Raw genomic sequence first — 15823 nt, 5'->3', positions numbered from 1 at the left:
ACATTTTGGACAGTGATGGGTGAAGACCCATCATCTTATGAGGATTTTATTGATACAGTTTTAGCTATTGCTGGATATAGACAGAAGCAAAAAGTTTTGAGTTTAAGCTGTTTGGTTTTATTGTACTTATCTAGCAACATCTTGATAATTCTGATTTTTTTGTGCTGGGAGCTGTTAGGAAAAACCCCACCAGAAGTGCAGCCCACGTGAAGCTGCCACCTCTCCTGGCTGTGCTGGGGGCCAGAGAGGGCAACTCCTGTGCACTGGGTGTAAAGTGTAAGTGATGGCTTGGAAATAAAGGTAAATGCTTTTTAAAAACACTTTTTCACTGATAGAGAACTTTAATCTGTTTGCACAGGGCAGTGGAGACATCCAGTGGCCAGTGACTGACAAATGGTTGTCTCTGGGTTCTGATTGTCAGACACATGAAAGGCTGATGTGAAAAGAGGCATTTTTAGGAGTTGGTTTGGTTTTTTTTTTCCCTTTAAATTCAGAAAAGAGTTCCAGATGCAACACAGTAAAAACTAAGGTCTGTAGAATAAACTATATTACCTGATCATGTCATTTAAAGGGGTACTGACCTTGAGCCTCTGTGAAACATAGAACTTGTGGCAGCTGTACTGGAGCCAACAGTTCTTACTAGTCAGGTACTCATTGAAGCACTGGATGAAGTGCTTTGCTGCTCTGAGGCCAGCAGCACATTGATATCTCAGTTTAGATTTAAGTTGCATCTTTAAGTTTTTGTAGACAAACGTGTATGTATTGATTTCAACTTCAAATGAAAAATTCAGTTTTGAGCAATGCTTGAGGAAATTATTATTAACAAAGCAGCAGCAAAGGCAAGGGATTGAGGGTTGGGTTGTGGTTCCCAAAGCCTTGGGCTAGACTTGCACAGTGGTCAGAAATACCCTCAACTGGGAAAGGGTGGCTGCCTTGCAGTATGCAGTGATTTGAAGCAGGCACAAATGTTTATAGTGCTTTATTTAATTATGACTTAATAATGACACTTGTAGGATTTTCCCAATGCTGTAAAAGCTGTAACCAGAGCAGAAAAGTACCTATTCAGATAAAGATCCTCTGCCATTGCCAGTGTAAATGCCTGATATTCAGAGGAGTCATGCTACTGTCACTGTGCAAAAATCCTTGCTGTGTCAGTTATTGCTATTCCTACATGCTGTTAGAAACCCCAGCTTTAAAGGTTGTTAAGGCAGCCCTTTGGATTTCTCACTCTAGTAGAAGTAATTCAAAATGCAGACATGACTGAGCTCAGTGTGGACAACTCAGAAGATTTTATTAAACATCACAACTTCCCAAATATCTACATTCCTCTCCTTTTCCAGTGGGACCCAGGTAGAACATTCCTACTTGGCTAAAACAAATTTTCAGGTAGTCAAAACAAAAAGGAATGTCATAAAAGCACATCAAATTTACATCTTTTGCCGATTTCCAGATGTCCAACTGGTCAAGAGAGACTCGTACGCGTGTGTTTTTATGAATTATTTGTTTCTAGTTGGTTTCTTCTCATTTCATTGAATAAACTTTCTAGCTATTTTTTAATGCATGACACAAAATCTGTAAGGTATTTTTAGTAGTTTTTTAATGACAGAGGAATTTGGGAATAATGGAGGTACCAGGAAAATAGAAGTAAAGGACAACACTTGCAAGTTTCTTATTGCCACAAACACTAACTATGAGGACAGGATTGTGGAACATTGGGGCCTTTTGCTTTCTGTGAACTTTTTGTTCACTGAAGAGTAGAACAAACTGTGGTATATTCAGGTAAAGCTGAAGAATTTCTTTGAGTGATATATTCCTTCTTGTCTTCATATTTGTTAAAATGTACATGCAGTTTCATTATAAAAGCTTGATTTATTTTTTTCACTTAATAGCAGAACCCCACTAAAGACAATATTTCAAAAATTTATTAAGTTGTTGAGACAAGGTGAAGTAATAAACATCTTTACTACATGAGAAAATGAAAAGTGGAAGTAGAGAAAAAAAAAGGGAAATGTTTTCTTCCATCACTGGAATGAAGAATGGAAAATGTTTTTTGAAAAAAAATCTGAGCCAGGGTAATAAAAGTTTATAAGAAGTTAACAAAACTGAAAGGGACAAAGAAAGAGAAATATACACAACCTTTTCTGGTTATTGTCAAGAGATGTTCCCAAGCCTAATAAGGACAAAGTATCAAAAGAGACTCAAATAAAACAGACCACATCACATTACTATTTCTGTTGGAGAGACCAAATGTTGTTACATGCTAATTATTTCCTGGAAAATGTTTGCATATTGTGATTTAGAAATCTGGCAACAGGTAACTGCTATAAAAAAGCATTATTCCTTCTGGCCACTTCAAACACTTGTAACTGTCCATCAGTGGAAAACCACCCTGATTTGGGTTCAGTTTTCTCTTATGGACCTTAGAGCCTCCTAAACTGCTAAGCTGGAGCTAATGTTGCAGTGCTGATAGCTAAGCTGGCATAGTCTAAAGGAAATTTTAATTAAAGCAGCTCTGCTTTCTTGAAAGCTTTGTAGAGAATGTGGTCTGTTATGTTTCCTTCTTTGTATAGGAAGCTGCACCAGCTGGGTTGCCTGCATGCAGTAGTACACCAACACTTGTCATCCACCCTGAGCTCCACAGGTGATCACTGCTGGATACTCTTTAGTGTGGAATTGTGATATTTAGGTCTGTGCCTGGCCTGGTGTGTCACTCTGAGTCTGCAGTGGAGCTGTCAACTTACAGCCACAGCAGTGTGCAGGACGGGGCTTCTTCCAGTACTGTATTGGACCTGCCTTTGTTTTCCTGGATGTACACGTGTCTTGAAGCACTTCCTATATGAAAACAGAACCTTTAAGGGGCCTTAAAGACCCTTAAATCTCATTCTGACCCCCCTGCCATGGGCAGGGACACCTTTCATTAGACCAGGTTGCTCAGAACTTCATCCAGCCTGGCCTTGAACACTTCCAGGGATGGGGCAGCCACAGCTTCTCTGGGTAACCTGTGCCAGGGCCTCCCCACCCTCAGGAGAGGGTGCAGGAGAATGTCAGTCACCTGCAAGTGTATCCCTGCAATCCCATAGCACTGATAAGCTTTAACTGAAGTAAATGTTACATGGATAGACATGAGCACATCTCTTAAAAGTTTTTCCAGTGTCTGCTATGCCCCATTACACTTCCTGCAAAGCAGATTCATTGCTTTTATCATGAGTAAATACTGAATTACAGCCCATGGCAAGCTGGGCCCTGAAAATAACTGAGCTATGCAGAGACAACTTGTTCCTGGAACAATTGTTACTGACACATCATGGATGTGTCTATTTTGGCTCGTTATTGAGAAGCACTGAAGTTGACTTTACAAGGCAGTGTGCACACAGAATGAAGCCTAATTTAAATTTGCTTAATCCTATAATGTAGTGTTAACATGAATGTGAAATTTGCTTGCCAAGAGTGTGGATACCACTTCTCTGTGGGCACCCTCGAGGCATGTTTCTCAAATTGCAGAGCTTGTTATTAACTATTTTTAGATGTTTAGGCAAACTTACAAAAACTGACAAATGGTAAAAGCATTCTGTAATGTTCAGTGGAGAACTAAAACTGCTGTGTAGATAACAATGGGGAGCCTGGATCTCACATTAATTTAAGGTTTGGACTGAGGAACCATCAAGGAGGTTCAGTACATTCCAGTCCCTACTCACGGCACGGGGAATGTGAAATTCCTTTGTTGTATCATTTATTGGAATTGTACCTACAGTCAGTGTTCTCTGTGGCAAGAGATTGAATGTGTGTGCTGTGAGAGACGGCACATGCTCCAAGCAGCTGCAGTCTCGGGAGCTGAGACAGCAAGGAGGACCTTGGTACGTTCTGTCAGGGCAGTCAGTGGCTGGTTGTGCACGGTGTCATTAGTTCACTGATCACTTGCATTCTGGTTTGACTTGGGCATTATTTCCTGGGGGTTTTTTTGGTCTGTGGTTATTTTTAATTTCCCTTTGAACAACCGAATACATTATTTATCAAAGGTATTGTGGTTGGAATGCTCTTTCTTGTAACATTTTTTCCTAAGAGTATCATTAGATTGAAATTCCGTGCACTGGCAAGCTGCCTGCCCAGCTCTCTCTGTATCTCTTCAAGCTTGCTGCCGAGTAGGTCAGCCACAGCTTGGCCTCCTTATCCACCGTGCCTGTGCCTCCTGCAGCCTTTCCTTGGGCTGGGGATTGGTGAAGGTGGCAGAATGCGCTGGAAGAGGAAGAAAGGGAAGAGCTGACATGAAATCCAAATGCTCTCCCCACACATGCCTTGGTGTGGGGGTGGAGGATCAGGAGGTGGAAGGCCTGAGCACAGAGTGGGCACAGGGGCTGTGCAGGGCTGGCAGGTTCTGGTCCTGGGACAGGTGCAATGTGCAGCCACACACATTGCCCTGGGCTGTGCCAGCCCTGCCCAGCATCAGGGAAGGCGGCTGCAATTTGGGCACTGTGCCACTCACCGTGGCACCAGGGCAGCTCAGCACAGTGTTAGTTGGAAATATTCTTTCTCAGTGAAATGCAAACAGGTCTATTCATAAGCTCTCAAGTGGGAATGTTTCCAAAGGGGTGACTTTCTGCCTTTCCAACCGTGCGTGGGCTTTAGATTTGGGCTGGGTGTTTTGTGAGGTCACTGATTTTTTTTACACTTTCATTTAATGAAGCCAGTGAGGGCCACTCTCAGTGGGATGAGGGTGAGGTGGTGCAGAGAGGCTGATTTACCCCCCGCACACGACACCATTGCTGCCAGCACTGCCCGGCCCTCACTGCTTTCCTTGTGGCCATCAGCTCCCTCAGGGCCCAGCCGGCTCGGAGGCAGCACGGGCAGAGCTGTGCTCCTGGGAATGGCTCCTGGGAGAGCTGTGCTCCTGGGAATGGCTGGACCCAGGGTGAATCCCAGAGAAGAACAAGTGTGTTCAGCTGCAGGGAGGTTTTGGTTATTGACCCACTTGTTCCAATGTCTCTCCCAGGGGTTTTCCCCCTCAGGACCTGCCATATTTGGCAGGCGCTGCCCTCGCCCTGAGGCGCCAGCGGTGGCCAGACCTGCCCGTAGGGCTGGGCCTGTTCAGCCCCGTCAGGGTGACTCTGCCTCAAGCTAGGAGCATGTCGTGGGCTTGGACAAACCTGTGCTTTCTCAGTAGTGGGATTAAAAGATCAGGATTATTCTTTGGGTGTCAGCCTGTGAATCCCAGTGGAGGACATTTTGTCCCTTGCTCGCTCATGGATGTGCTGCTGCTGTCCCTCCAGAGGGTCAGCAGAGACAACTCAGCCTGAAATGCTGCTGAAAACCCACTTTGAACTCCAGCCACTGGTTATAGTGTGATACTATCTGTATCTGCCCTATGATGCACAGCAGGTGCAGTTTGTAACAAAACATGAAGTCTCAGTGTCCTTGCTGGTGAAGCGGAAAGGGGGAGAACTGTGCTGAGGCCCTGTTTTAGCATGGCTGGGTCTCACTCCTCGTAAGGAAAGGTGGAAGGTAAGTTCCAACAGAGGATTTATAAAAAAACCTCCTGAGTCTTGCAGTTCAGAGAAGACCAGGATATCCCTGAGACTTTGAGAGAAAAGTACTGGTTTTTTGATTGAGATACTTTTTTAGTCTGTTAAATGAAAACCAAACATTACATGTTACTAGGATTATTTACCAAAGGCACCTTCTTTGGTTAAATCAATAATGGCTGTGTCTGGCAGAACCTTTGTGGTAGCATTAAATTTCAACCAAGTTCACTTTTTAATAAGGTAGGATAAGGTGTGAATTTCCACAAAGACTTGCTTGTGCTAAGGTGGACATGTGAATGAAAAGCAAATACATTAGGAGGACATGTTGAACAGTACCTATATATTGAACTGTCTTAGTAAATGTGTCACTTAAAAAGAACCCTTTTTTTTTTTTTTGTGGAAATGTGTCTTCCTGCCAGCTAGTTTGGAAGGTCTTCACCTAGAAGCCTTACTGTGTTCCCAGAGATCAGATAGATCCTTTTGTAAAGTCTGGGATCAGATGACATGGTGCTCAAAACTCATGCCTGTGTGGAATCAATCACTTCACAGCTCCTTGTTTAATTGACATTTTATGTCCAGTTGCCAAGCCAATAGTGCAGCTTGACCTACTGCTTAAACTGTAAAACCTCAAGAGTTGTGGCAAAACACAAGGTAGAGGAGGGTGTCAGCATAAGTGTGAGGTTAATAAGCAGTGGAGTACTTTTTTACTACTGTGGTGTCTTGTTTTGCATGGGAATTCTAAAATGTGTTCTGTAATTTCTGCATCGTACACAATAATACATAATGCTGACATAAAATCCTGTGGGAAATGCCCCTCATTCAACGGGGGCAATTCAGTTAACAGATTTTACTCTTTGTAGAGAAGTTTTTTCGCATCTTTCACATTGGGAACATTGTCTTTAGGTAGTAGCAATTGGTATATGCCTAAACAAGGTAGTAGCTTATCAAAGGAATCTGAATACCAAAGGCTAAAGGGTTATAGGATTTGTTTGTCATTAAAGTCTGATTGAGGTCAAAGCCAGTGACTGTTCTAATATTTTTTTATATGAGCAGAAACAGTTCCTAATAAAAAAAGAATGAAACACAGAAATTATGAAATGGGAATAATTTTTTACAGAGAAAGTAATTGCAGTCTGGTTGGGATTGTTAGTGTGCTGCCTTAGCAATGCAGGGGGCTGACCTACCACAGCAGAAGTGAAGGAAGAGACAGGTCCAGACAAAAATTCTCTGCTTCAGCAGTTAATTTCTTCATCTTTGAGTAGCACAAAACTTTTATTGGGATCGGGAAGGACAGCTGGTAATTTAAATAATAAATATTTTAAAGCATCAAAAACAAATGGGAGAGAATCGGGAGAGGAAGAGAATGGGAATGTGAGGTTTCGGGACACTTTGAACTAAGAGGAATCAACATAAAAGATAAGGATATTTCAGAAACCCTAAATGGCTTGTTAGACTTGATTTTAGGGAATTGGAAGATAAGAAAATGTACACTTTAGAGGTGCTGCTTGATTGCTGGTGTTGTATGTTATAAAAATAGGACACTTTGAGACACAGAAAAGGACAAGTTGACTTAAATTGTAATAAATCACTGAAACTGGATTGTATTTATTTGAGAATTCTGAATATAGTTATGTGTGAAGTGATGAAGCTGCTAAGAATAATGCTCGGTTTGTCATTAAACCCAACTGTTACACTTGGAAATTGAACTGCAGGAAATACCTCAGCTTTTTTGGTTTGTTTCCTTTCTTTCTTTTTTTTTTTTTTTAAATAACTAAGTGAAGTCCTTGGAGTGATAAGATGGTGAATCTATCTTAGAAAAAAGTATCCAATGGAAAATTGCCTAGTCAAATGTGACTTCTGCAAAAAAAGGGAATGAGATAAACAGATCTTTGACCTCACTTAACATTAGCAGAGGTTTTTAAGGATTTTATCAGAAGATTGCCAGACACAGTAGATGATGTGGGTGAGTGGCAGTTAAATATCTGGGTGAGGGGAAATGGAAGATCCAGATTTCAGAATGGGTCTGCACTAATCCTGTGTCTGCACAGGGGGTCACTGAAGCTGAGCTGAAAGTTCAGGACTTTTACAGAAACCAGATGTTAAATATGTATTTGATGTGATTGCATTTATTTATTTTGACCTTTTTGTTATGTCTCAGCTGAAGATTCAAAACTGCACCGAAGTCAGGTCGAAAATCCTGTGAATACAATGTTGTAGCAGTTCTCTGGGGTGCACAGCACCTCCTGTGACATTAAGTAGTGGGTTTCTGTTTCAGGTTAGGGCATGAGCTGAAGCTTGCTGATGTGAGGGGAAAGTATTGTCAAAAGAAGAAGGATTTCTGTTTGTACCTCACTGCCACTGTGTAGCAGTGCTACTCGTGGGTGGAAAGAAGCAGAAGGTGTTGTTATTTCAGTCAGCAAACAGGGGTGATAAGCTGTGAGCAACTTTGACCTGACAGATGATTTGCAATAGGAAGGCTACACAGATGTGTTAACAAACCTGATAGCAGCAGATATGTGGAGTGTTAGGCTGTATCTGTTTAAGGAACAGATTTTTACTGGAGAAGATAACATTTCTTGCGTCTTGTCTCTTGTGTTCCTCTCACCCAGAGTTCAGTGGACTGATTTCCTATTGGTTGTTTCATGTCAGAGGAAATAATGATGAGTTTTATGAATTTTTAAACATTAAAGAGGGTTTTTGTGGGTTTTCCTCAATTTTCTCCTGACCTAAGGAATAGTCACTAAAGGGCAACTTGTAAAAATGAAGAGAAAAAAAAAATATATATTTTTTAAATTTGCATCTATTTTGTTCAATATGTTTCTTGATTCTGGATATTATTATACTTGATTGACCTGAACTGCCCAGTGACTATCAGTGAGCCTCATTTGATGCACATCTGTACAATTACAGTGCAATTTTGCTGCCACTTAGGAGTCATGAAATGCCATTACATGTTATTATGCTTTAAGAAGCCTAACTGGTCAACATTTGTTATGGAACTACAAATACTCGTGGTCATTTAGCAAAGTATCTGTCCCTAATAACTGAGCCGTGTTGCATCTTACCTTGGAGTTGGTTTTTAATCACCATCCATCAGTGTGGGCAGTTCGTTCCTTCCTCTCAGACCTCACTGTTCGTTTAACGAGCTTTTCCTTTTCTAGTCTTTGTCATGGTGACTTTTGTGTCTCCCCGCAGTGAAGGGAAGCCAGAAGTGTGAGCTGAACTGCCGGGCCATCGGGTACCGCTTCTACGTGCGGCAGGCGGAGACGGTGATCGACGGCACCCCCTGCGACCAGAACGGCAGCGCCATCTGCGTGGCAGGGCAGTGCAAGGTGAGGCTGCTGCCCCTGCCCACTCGGCTGGGCACTGGCTAAACCAGGGGGAATTGTCTTCAGCTTTTCTTATTTATCTTAATTTTTTAAGCACATGTGAAAAATGTTCACTTTTATTATTACAGGTTGGGTTTTTTTCTTAGTGTTTCTGTCCACTGAGAACAAGCAATGGAATGCTAAAGGGTGACTTCAGCTTAAATAAGAAAGAAATACAGCATCTTTCTTTGATTCAGTTTTAGAGTGGAAATATTTTTCTCAGTCTGCAACAGAATGGTTTCTCTTGATTGCTTTACAGCTGCTGCCAGTCTGACTTTTCTCATTGGTCCACATTTGCCTCAGGTCTTGCTGGCTCTCCATTTACTCAGCAGTGATGTTCTCGTGGAAAATATTTGAGTGAATGGTTACTTTTCACAGATTCAGAAGGAGCCCTCATGTTGACTTTTTGCAGTTTAGTGTGTAGGTTCCCTTTGCAAGGAATAAATACACTTTCTGCAAGATGGTAGCAATCTTAAACAAAATGTTACAGTGTTTAGAAAACAAAAAGAAGTTTGTAATCTTTCAAGTAAAGTTAGTAAAAGAAATCTATTCCTAGCAAGGGGCATTTGGCACTTGGCTGATGTTTGCTATATATGTTGGCAAAAGAAGCAGAAGTGGGTCAGATGTGACTCATGAACTCAAATAGTGAAGGTCAAGTTCAGTTTAAATAGTTGGTTTGCCAGGGGAAATCACTTATGAATGCAACCTTGTCCTCTGCATGTGCAGATTCCTCTTACTTGTGCACATCTGGACAAGGCTGTGGTTGTTTCTGCTCTGTGTTTCTTAGTACAAGGAAAGCCAGAGCTTTGAATTTCCTTTGTACATGATAGAGCTGTGGGAAGTTGATTGTGCTTTAAAACTTTCCTTGATCTCAAACCAATTCAGAAATGGCCAGAAATTTGTTTTAATGACACTTCTGATCTATGACTCTGAAAAATAGATTTAGTGTACCAGCAACCATGCAATCATCCCAATACTGTGCAATTACAAAAGTATAAACTGCTACATTTGTATGGGAGGTCTGGGCTAGAAATTGCATTGAAATTCTCCCTATTGCAGTTTGTGCCCTTGGTCTCTCTGTGTGCACATCTCTGAGAATCTGACTCCATCTGCTCTGTTCCCCTCCCGTTAGATGTGGACACAGTGAGATCTTCCCACAGCCTTCTTTTAAGGCCGGGGATTCCTAGACCAGAGTGTTTTTTTGCTGTAGTGTTTGTTCACCTCCTCACCCACCCCCTTTCTTTTTTCCTGAGGTGTTGAAAATAGATCTACACATCCAGATTTTGATTTTTATTGAAGCTGTTCCTCGATGGTGCTTATTGCTCAGTGAAGTGATGTAGTCTGTCATTCTTAGAGAGTCAGTGAACCACTTCTGTACTGGTGCCCAGTGCCCCATAAACAGTTAATTCCCATGAGAAAGCCATGAGAAGGCAGGTGAAGGCACTTGGGAATGCTTCTGCTACAGCAAAGAGGAATGAGAGCCTGAGCTGGAGGAAGCCAAGGGAGTTGAGGGAATCCTCAGACACAGTGATATTACCTGTGCTTGTGCAGGAGGCTGAACACTGGAGGCTTTGGGAGGCACATTTAGCTAAAATATTAAAAGGTTTGTGCTTTTCTTCTGAAAGGAACTCAATTCAGACATTTTTCAGCTTTTTGTGATTAGTTCTCTTGATCTGTAGCAATTCACTCCATTACTTGCAACCTCAGTAAAGTGAAGGTGTGTGTCAGCTGAAAGAAACTTGTCCTGTTGGGCCACATAACAGTTGTGTTGAGATTTTTTTGCATGTCTGTAAACCACCCTTTTCTTTCTTTCAAAGTTTTGAGTTAGTATTTGAGGGAGTATTCAGAGAAACATATAAAATATGTCAAACTAAAGGAAACCACAGTATTACAGCTTCAGTGTGCTAAAAGCACTGTCCCTGTTGACTCCCTCTTGGTGTCAGTGGTTCCCACAGTACAAGATTAGAAAGTGGGTGCTACAGATCTGCTGAAACTTTACCTCTCAATTGTCAATGGCACGTTTGCATTTGAGAACAGTTGATGTTGGATGAGATGTCCTTCATTCTTCTTAAAAGTACTTTAAGTTTCAGGATAGATTCATCTGTATGAAAATTACATGTGTTGCTCCTCTTTTATCTTTTATATTAAGTTGCATGTATTGTCCATCTCCTTGGACTCCAAGACTTAGCATCCCACTTCTGTAACAGCAACACTGTTAAAAATAAATGAAATAATGTTACTTAACAGTGCTTTATACACTGCCAAGTGAACATGGATGTAGCTGAAGGATGTAATGATTAAAGAACCAAATAATTGAAGTTTTGTACTGTCAGATGCTTAAGAGAATATTTTTCTGAAAAGTTGTCAGCATTTACAGTTAACTGAAAATGTTTCTCAAGTAATGAAGATTATTCAAACCTTACCAGTAGGGAGCTCTTCCTTAGCTCCACATTATTTTAATTTTAAGTCAGATAAATTGAGTTGTGCCTAATGAATTTATGGTCTCTATCACCCTCTGTTGGACATTTTTCTGCATTACCAGAACTATAATACCCTTGTCTTACAAAACATTATCTATTTTGTTCCCAGGACCATTGGTTCTGGTTAGTATTTTCAGCTTACTTTATTCTTAGGGGAAAAAATGAAGGTGGTAAATGTTTCTATAATATAAAAAATAACTCAGAAAAAAGATAAAGAATATGATAGAGACAGGTTTACCTTCACCTGAAATATAAATTTAATCTGTGTGTAGTAAAGGTATTTTTCATTAACCATTTAAAAGTTCTCAGTATCTAAAATGGAGTCACACCTGTTAACACTGAAAATACATTATAGAGAAGTTTTGTCTTAATATAAAAATGTAATGTTTAATATATTAATTCTCTCCTTTTTCTGTTGATAACCAGTGTTGGATATAATAGCCTTTTTATAAAACTTAAGTGTTGTTTAATCTTACCAGGAGAGGTAAAAAACCAAAATATGTTCTTATGATGCAATACCCTAATTTTGATTGATCTTTTTTCACTTTCTTATCTGTCTGTCCCAATGTAGTAACTGGCACATGTAATAATGCAAGTACTACAATCAAAACTCACTAATGATTATGTACTTCCTGGTGTGGACTAGACTCTGAATCCTAATGAAATTAAAACTTTTTAAAGGAATTAAATAATTTAAAAATAAAACTAGGCAAAATAGGAGGAATGGGGTGATATTCCACCTATGCAGAAGAAGGAAGTATAGCAATGAACTTGGTATTCAGTTGCATTATTTCTGTGTAAATTTGTTTTTCTGCACATTTGAACAATACTCTTTCTGATGAATTTTGGGAAGTGAACAAACACTTTGTGACAGTCCCATCAAGTTCCACTTTTGTTTTTTAACAATTTTTATGTGGTGCTGCAGCTGGTTGTTGCAGGATGCAGGCTTGCAGTATATTTCACTATTACTATTTGTTTCACTATGGTTGTTTGCTTTAATACATTTGCTATTTTATACACTTAAACATTTGTTGCCTCTTCTAACCCTAAATATCGACAGTGCTGTTAAAGACTGTATGAATGGGGCTTTGTCAACTTGCTATTGAGCCATCAGTGTCTCTTCTCTTCCTTTGAAGTATTATTTTTGCTTATTTTAAATCAGTGTATCCTTATATTTCTTTTGGAGCCAATGGGATGCTCTTATTCAGTAAATTTTAAGTTTAGAAGAAAAATGCAAGTAGAATGTTGAGGAGGTTTTAATGAACAAAGCAAAGTATGAGGAAAGTGTGCTCTTAATAATTAACCTTGACCATAATTTATGGAATACGCCTGTAGGGAAGCGTGTTGGGTGTGGGTTTGGACACTTCTGGGACAATTCTGCTAGAAGAAGCCTTTCCCAGTGCTTGGGCAGGTGTGAGCACTGACTCACTGTGGGTTTGGAGGCAGAAAAGTCCCTTGTGAGCTGTGAAGCAAATTGGGTTTGCACAGACCTTGGTCACCACGCAGGGGCGCCCTTGGCAAGAGTATTATTTAGCATTTTACCTAAACATTCATTTGGATGGGAACAGCAGATACCTTTTAAAGGTAACTGAAACAAGTATTTTCTGTCTCCCGAGTTTTATATTACTTTTTCTCTTGCATTGTATTTTGTTTTCATCTCCTAGTTAACTTCTGACGTTAACAGGAGATATCTAAGCAGTTTTTAAATGCACACTCTGAGTAACTTCAGTAACAAAATGACTGGTAATGAAGATTTTATGGACCTTAAAGAAAAATTGCATCAGATATTGAAATTCTCGGAAACTTTCTAGGGGGGTAAATTATTTCAGCTATAGGAAGCATAACCAAGTATGTTAAATCTCCATCAGAAAAACAGGATTAGGCAAGGAGCTCCCATTTGGAACTGTGCTGATGTGCACTGGTGTCCAGGTAAGAGAGCTATGGGTGGCATTGTTGTTTTAAGTTAGGGAACTCTTAATGACTGTGGGATCAGAGTGACGGATCTGAATGATGAGAAGTGTGTACTCTCCATGAGTTAGGGTTATTCTCTTAACTGATGAGTTAACTAACATCTTGGAATATAGAGTTGTTCTTGTAAAGGTAAAGAATCTGTTTCCTGTAGGAATCTCAACTTATTTTTGTGATGTTGATTGCTTACACTGAAAAAAGGTCTGGGGTGGATTTGGTTTTTTCTGTGTGTGCTTTCTTAAAGCTGGAGCCACTTCTTTCCTTTCTCTGTCCTCTTGTGTTTAGTGTGTACATTCTTCTGAGTCAGTACTCCCTACAATGCTTCTGGGAAGCTTTTCTCCTTTCTTCTTAGGCATTACTGTGTTCTTCTTTTATCAGTAATAACGTGAGGAAGACCCTAATATCTGCTTAGTAAAGCAGAATCAAGGGCACATCAATACCTATATCTGTCCTTCACCTCATCTCCAGAAAATGTTTGCTGTTGCTTGTTCATCTCACTGGGTTGTATTGGAGGGGGGTGTTCTTCAGTGCCCAGGGACTTTGTAGAGCTTTATGTCACGAGATACAAAGGCTTTGAGAGCAGCCTGAAAAGCTGTACCAAATAAACATTGGGCTGTGCATCAGTGGCCTGCTCTGGCCATCAGTACTTGGGTGTGACCCCAGCCAGCACAGGGCCTGGGAGCATGGTTTGTGTTTGAGAAGGACCAGGGTTGCAAACTGTTTCCAGTTATTTGATCTTATTCTAAAAGTGATTCTTATTCACTGCCTTGAACCAGTGACTGACTTGGGTTGTTTGTGCTGTGGGAGCCACCGTGTTGAGAAGGTCACGCTGAGAATTGTCACCAAAGCTTTGCCCAGGATGTGATTGCACAGCTCTGTGACAGTGAAGATGTAGGTTATGGAGCCCATGGCATTCAGATGCTGAAATGCAGAATCACATGAAAATTAAATCTCTAGTTTGTTAATATTCAAGGCTTGATTTTTGAACTGTAAAATGTACCATAAACATGAAAATCTGTAATTACAACAGAATGCTCTCTCCTCCTCTCTGCCTTTTCATGTACACCATTATAATTTCTTGGCTGTTGGAAATAGGACTCTTCATTGTTGCTTTTCAGAATGACTTGCTAATGCCAAGCTTTGCATTGTGAAACACCTGCTGGGCCTTAATAAAGTGTTAATGGAAGAAACAGGTTCCTGGGAGCTAAGAAATAACTGCTTTTTGCCACATCTTCCCTTTGCTTGCATAGTTTTTTTGTTAAATGTTTTACAGAGTGAGCCTCTGTGAGATTTCTTGACCCCACTGTCTATAAAGTCTCTCAGCCTTCCTCTATTTATAAAGCAACACTAACAGGTTTTTTGGCTTCTGATCTTTGACCATGACCCAATTGAAGTTGTTTCTGATACCAGTGCACAGCAGGTGCAATCCCTGCATGTAAAAGACAGTTAAAGGACAACTTTCCTGCCTTTGAACAGAGCTGGAACTGCTGTGAGAGCTGGTGATGGGCAGTTGGGAGTAGCAAAGCATTCAGGTCAGTTCAGTTCCAGTGAAATGAGGAAGCACTGGATCTTCTGTTTGGTCTTTTCCCAGTGTCTCTCAGCCCCTGGTAATCCAAAGGATGGAGCTCCTCACTCTTCCATGGAGCTGCTCTCTGCATCTATAGTTTTGCATCTTGTTTCGTTATATGTGACCCAGAAACACAGATGTTGTTGGGGCAGCTGTTGCTTACAGTGGCATTTGCCATATTTATCCAGCCCATATAATGCAGCATTCATGCCAGTGCTCTGGTTTGTTGGGTTAGGTTTTTTTTCCCCTCTCAGTTTTAATCCAGTTCTGGGGGAGTAAAGCCATTCTTGAGTCACTTTAAGTTAGTGCACTATAAGTGTGGAATAAACCCCACTGAAATAACCATAAACAGTCATGAACGTTTTTAATAAGTTTAATGAAAGTGAATTTATGTAAGATCTGAATGTCATAACTGTGTACAAACCCTTTTTTTTCCCATTCCAGCACTTAAAACCCCAAAGAGAGATTTCACTGTTTTGTTGAAATACAACCTGACAAGAAACTTGTGAAAAGACACAAAATAGTTCAGTAACATTAAAATTTGGCTTACAAATTACATCTCTAAGTACTGGAGAAAAATGTTATCACTATGTTAAATTTTTTTCCCCAGAACTGCGGGGAAAAAGTAGAATAAAATATCTTTGCTATAAAAAGCCTGATTAAACATACTTTCTTCTTAAGTGAGAGAAAGTTCTGATGTTGATTACCTAAGGTAAAATCTCAATCTTAAAAAATGTCCAAATAAGAATTCAAAAAAGTAAATGCTTTGTAAAATATTTTTTTATCATTATAAGTTCCATAGCATATCAAGAGAATGTGTAATTAAGGTTAACTGATGCTTATAATTGTATGACATAAATTCTTTATTTTTGATCTAGATAATTTTTTTAAAGAGCAAAGAGAAAACAGCTTGCTTGTAGAACT

At 40.2% G+C, this 15823-nt stretch overlaps 1 protein-coding gene across 1 annotated transcript in view; it reads left to right on the top strand.

The window, feature by feature from the left end:
• THSD4 (thrombospondin type 1 domain containing 4) overlaps positions 1 to 15823 on the top strand; it is a 240723-nt gene that overhangs the window by 91313 nt on the left and 133587 nt on the right. The window contains exon 6 of the mRNA XM_025894836.2: positions 8712 to 8848. Within this exon, the coding sequence (XP_025750621.1) occupies positions 8712 to 8848 (137 nt within the window). The remainder of the gene's footprint in view (positions 1 to 8711; positions 8849 to 15823) is intronic.

This window comes from Manacus vitellinus, unplaced genomic scaffold (assembly GCF_001715985.3).
Source record: "Manacus vitellinus isolate BGI_N305 unplaced genomic scaffold, ASM171598v3 scaffold_16_pilon, whole genome shotgun sequence".
Taxonomy (NCBI): Eukaryota; Metazoa; Chordata; class Aves; order Passeriformes; family Pipridae; genus Manacus; species Manacus vitellinus.
The sequence above is the reverse complement of the archived record's forward strand: the minus strand, read 5'-3'. Positions and strand labels throughout refer to the sequence as shown.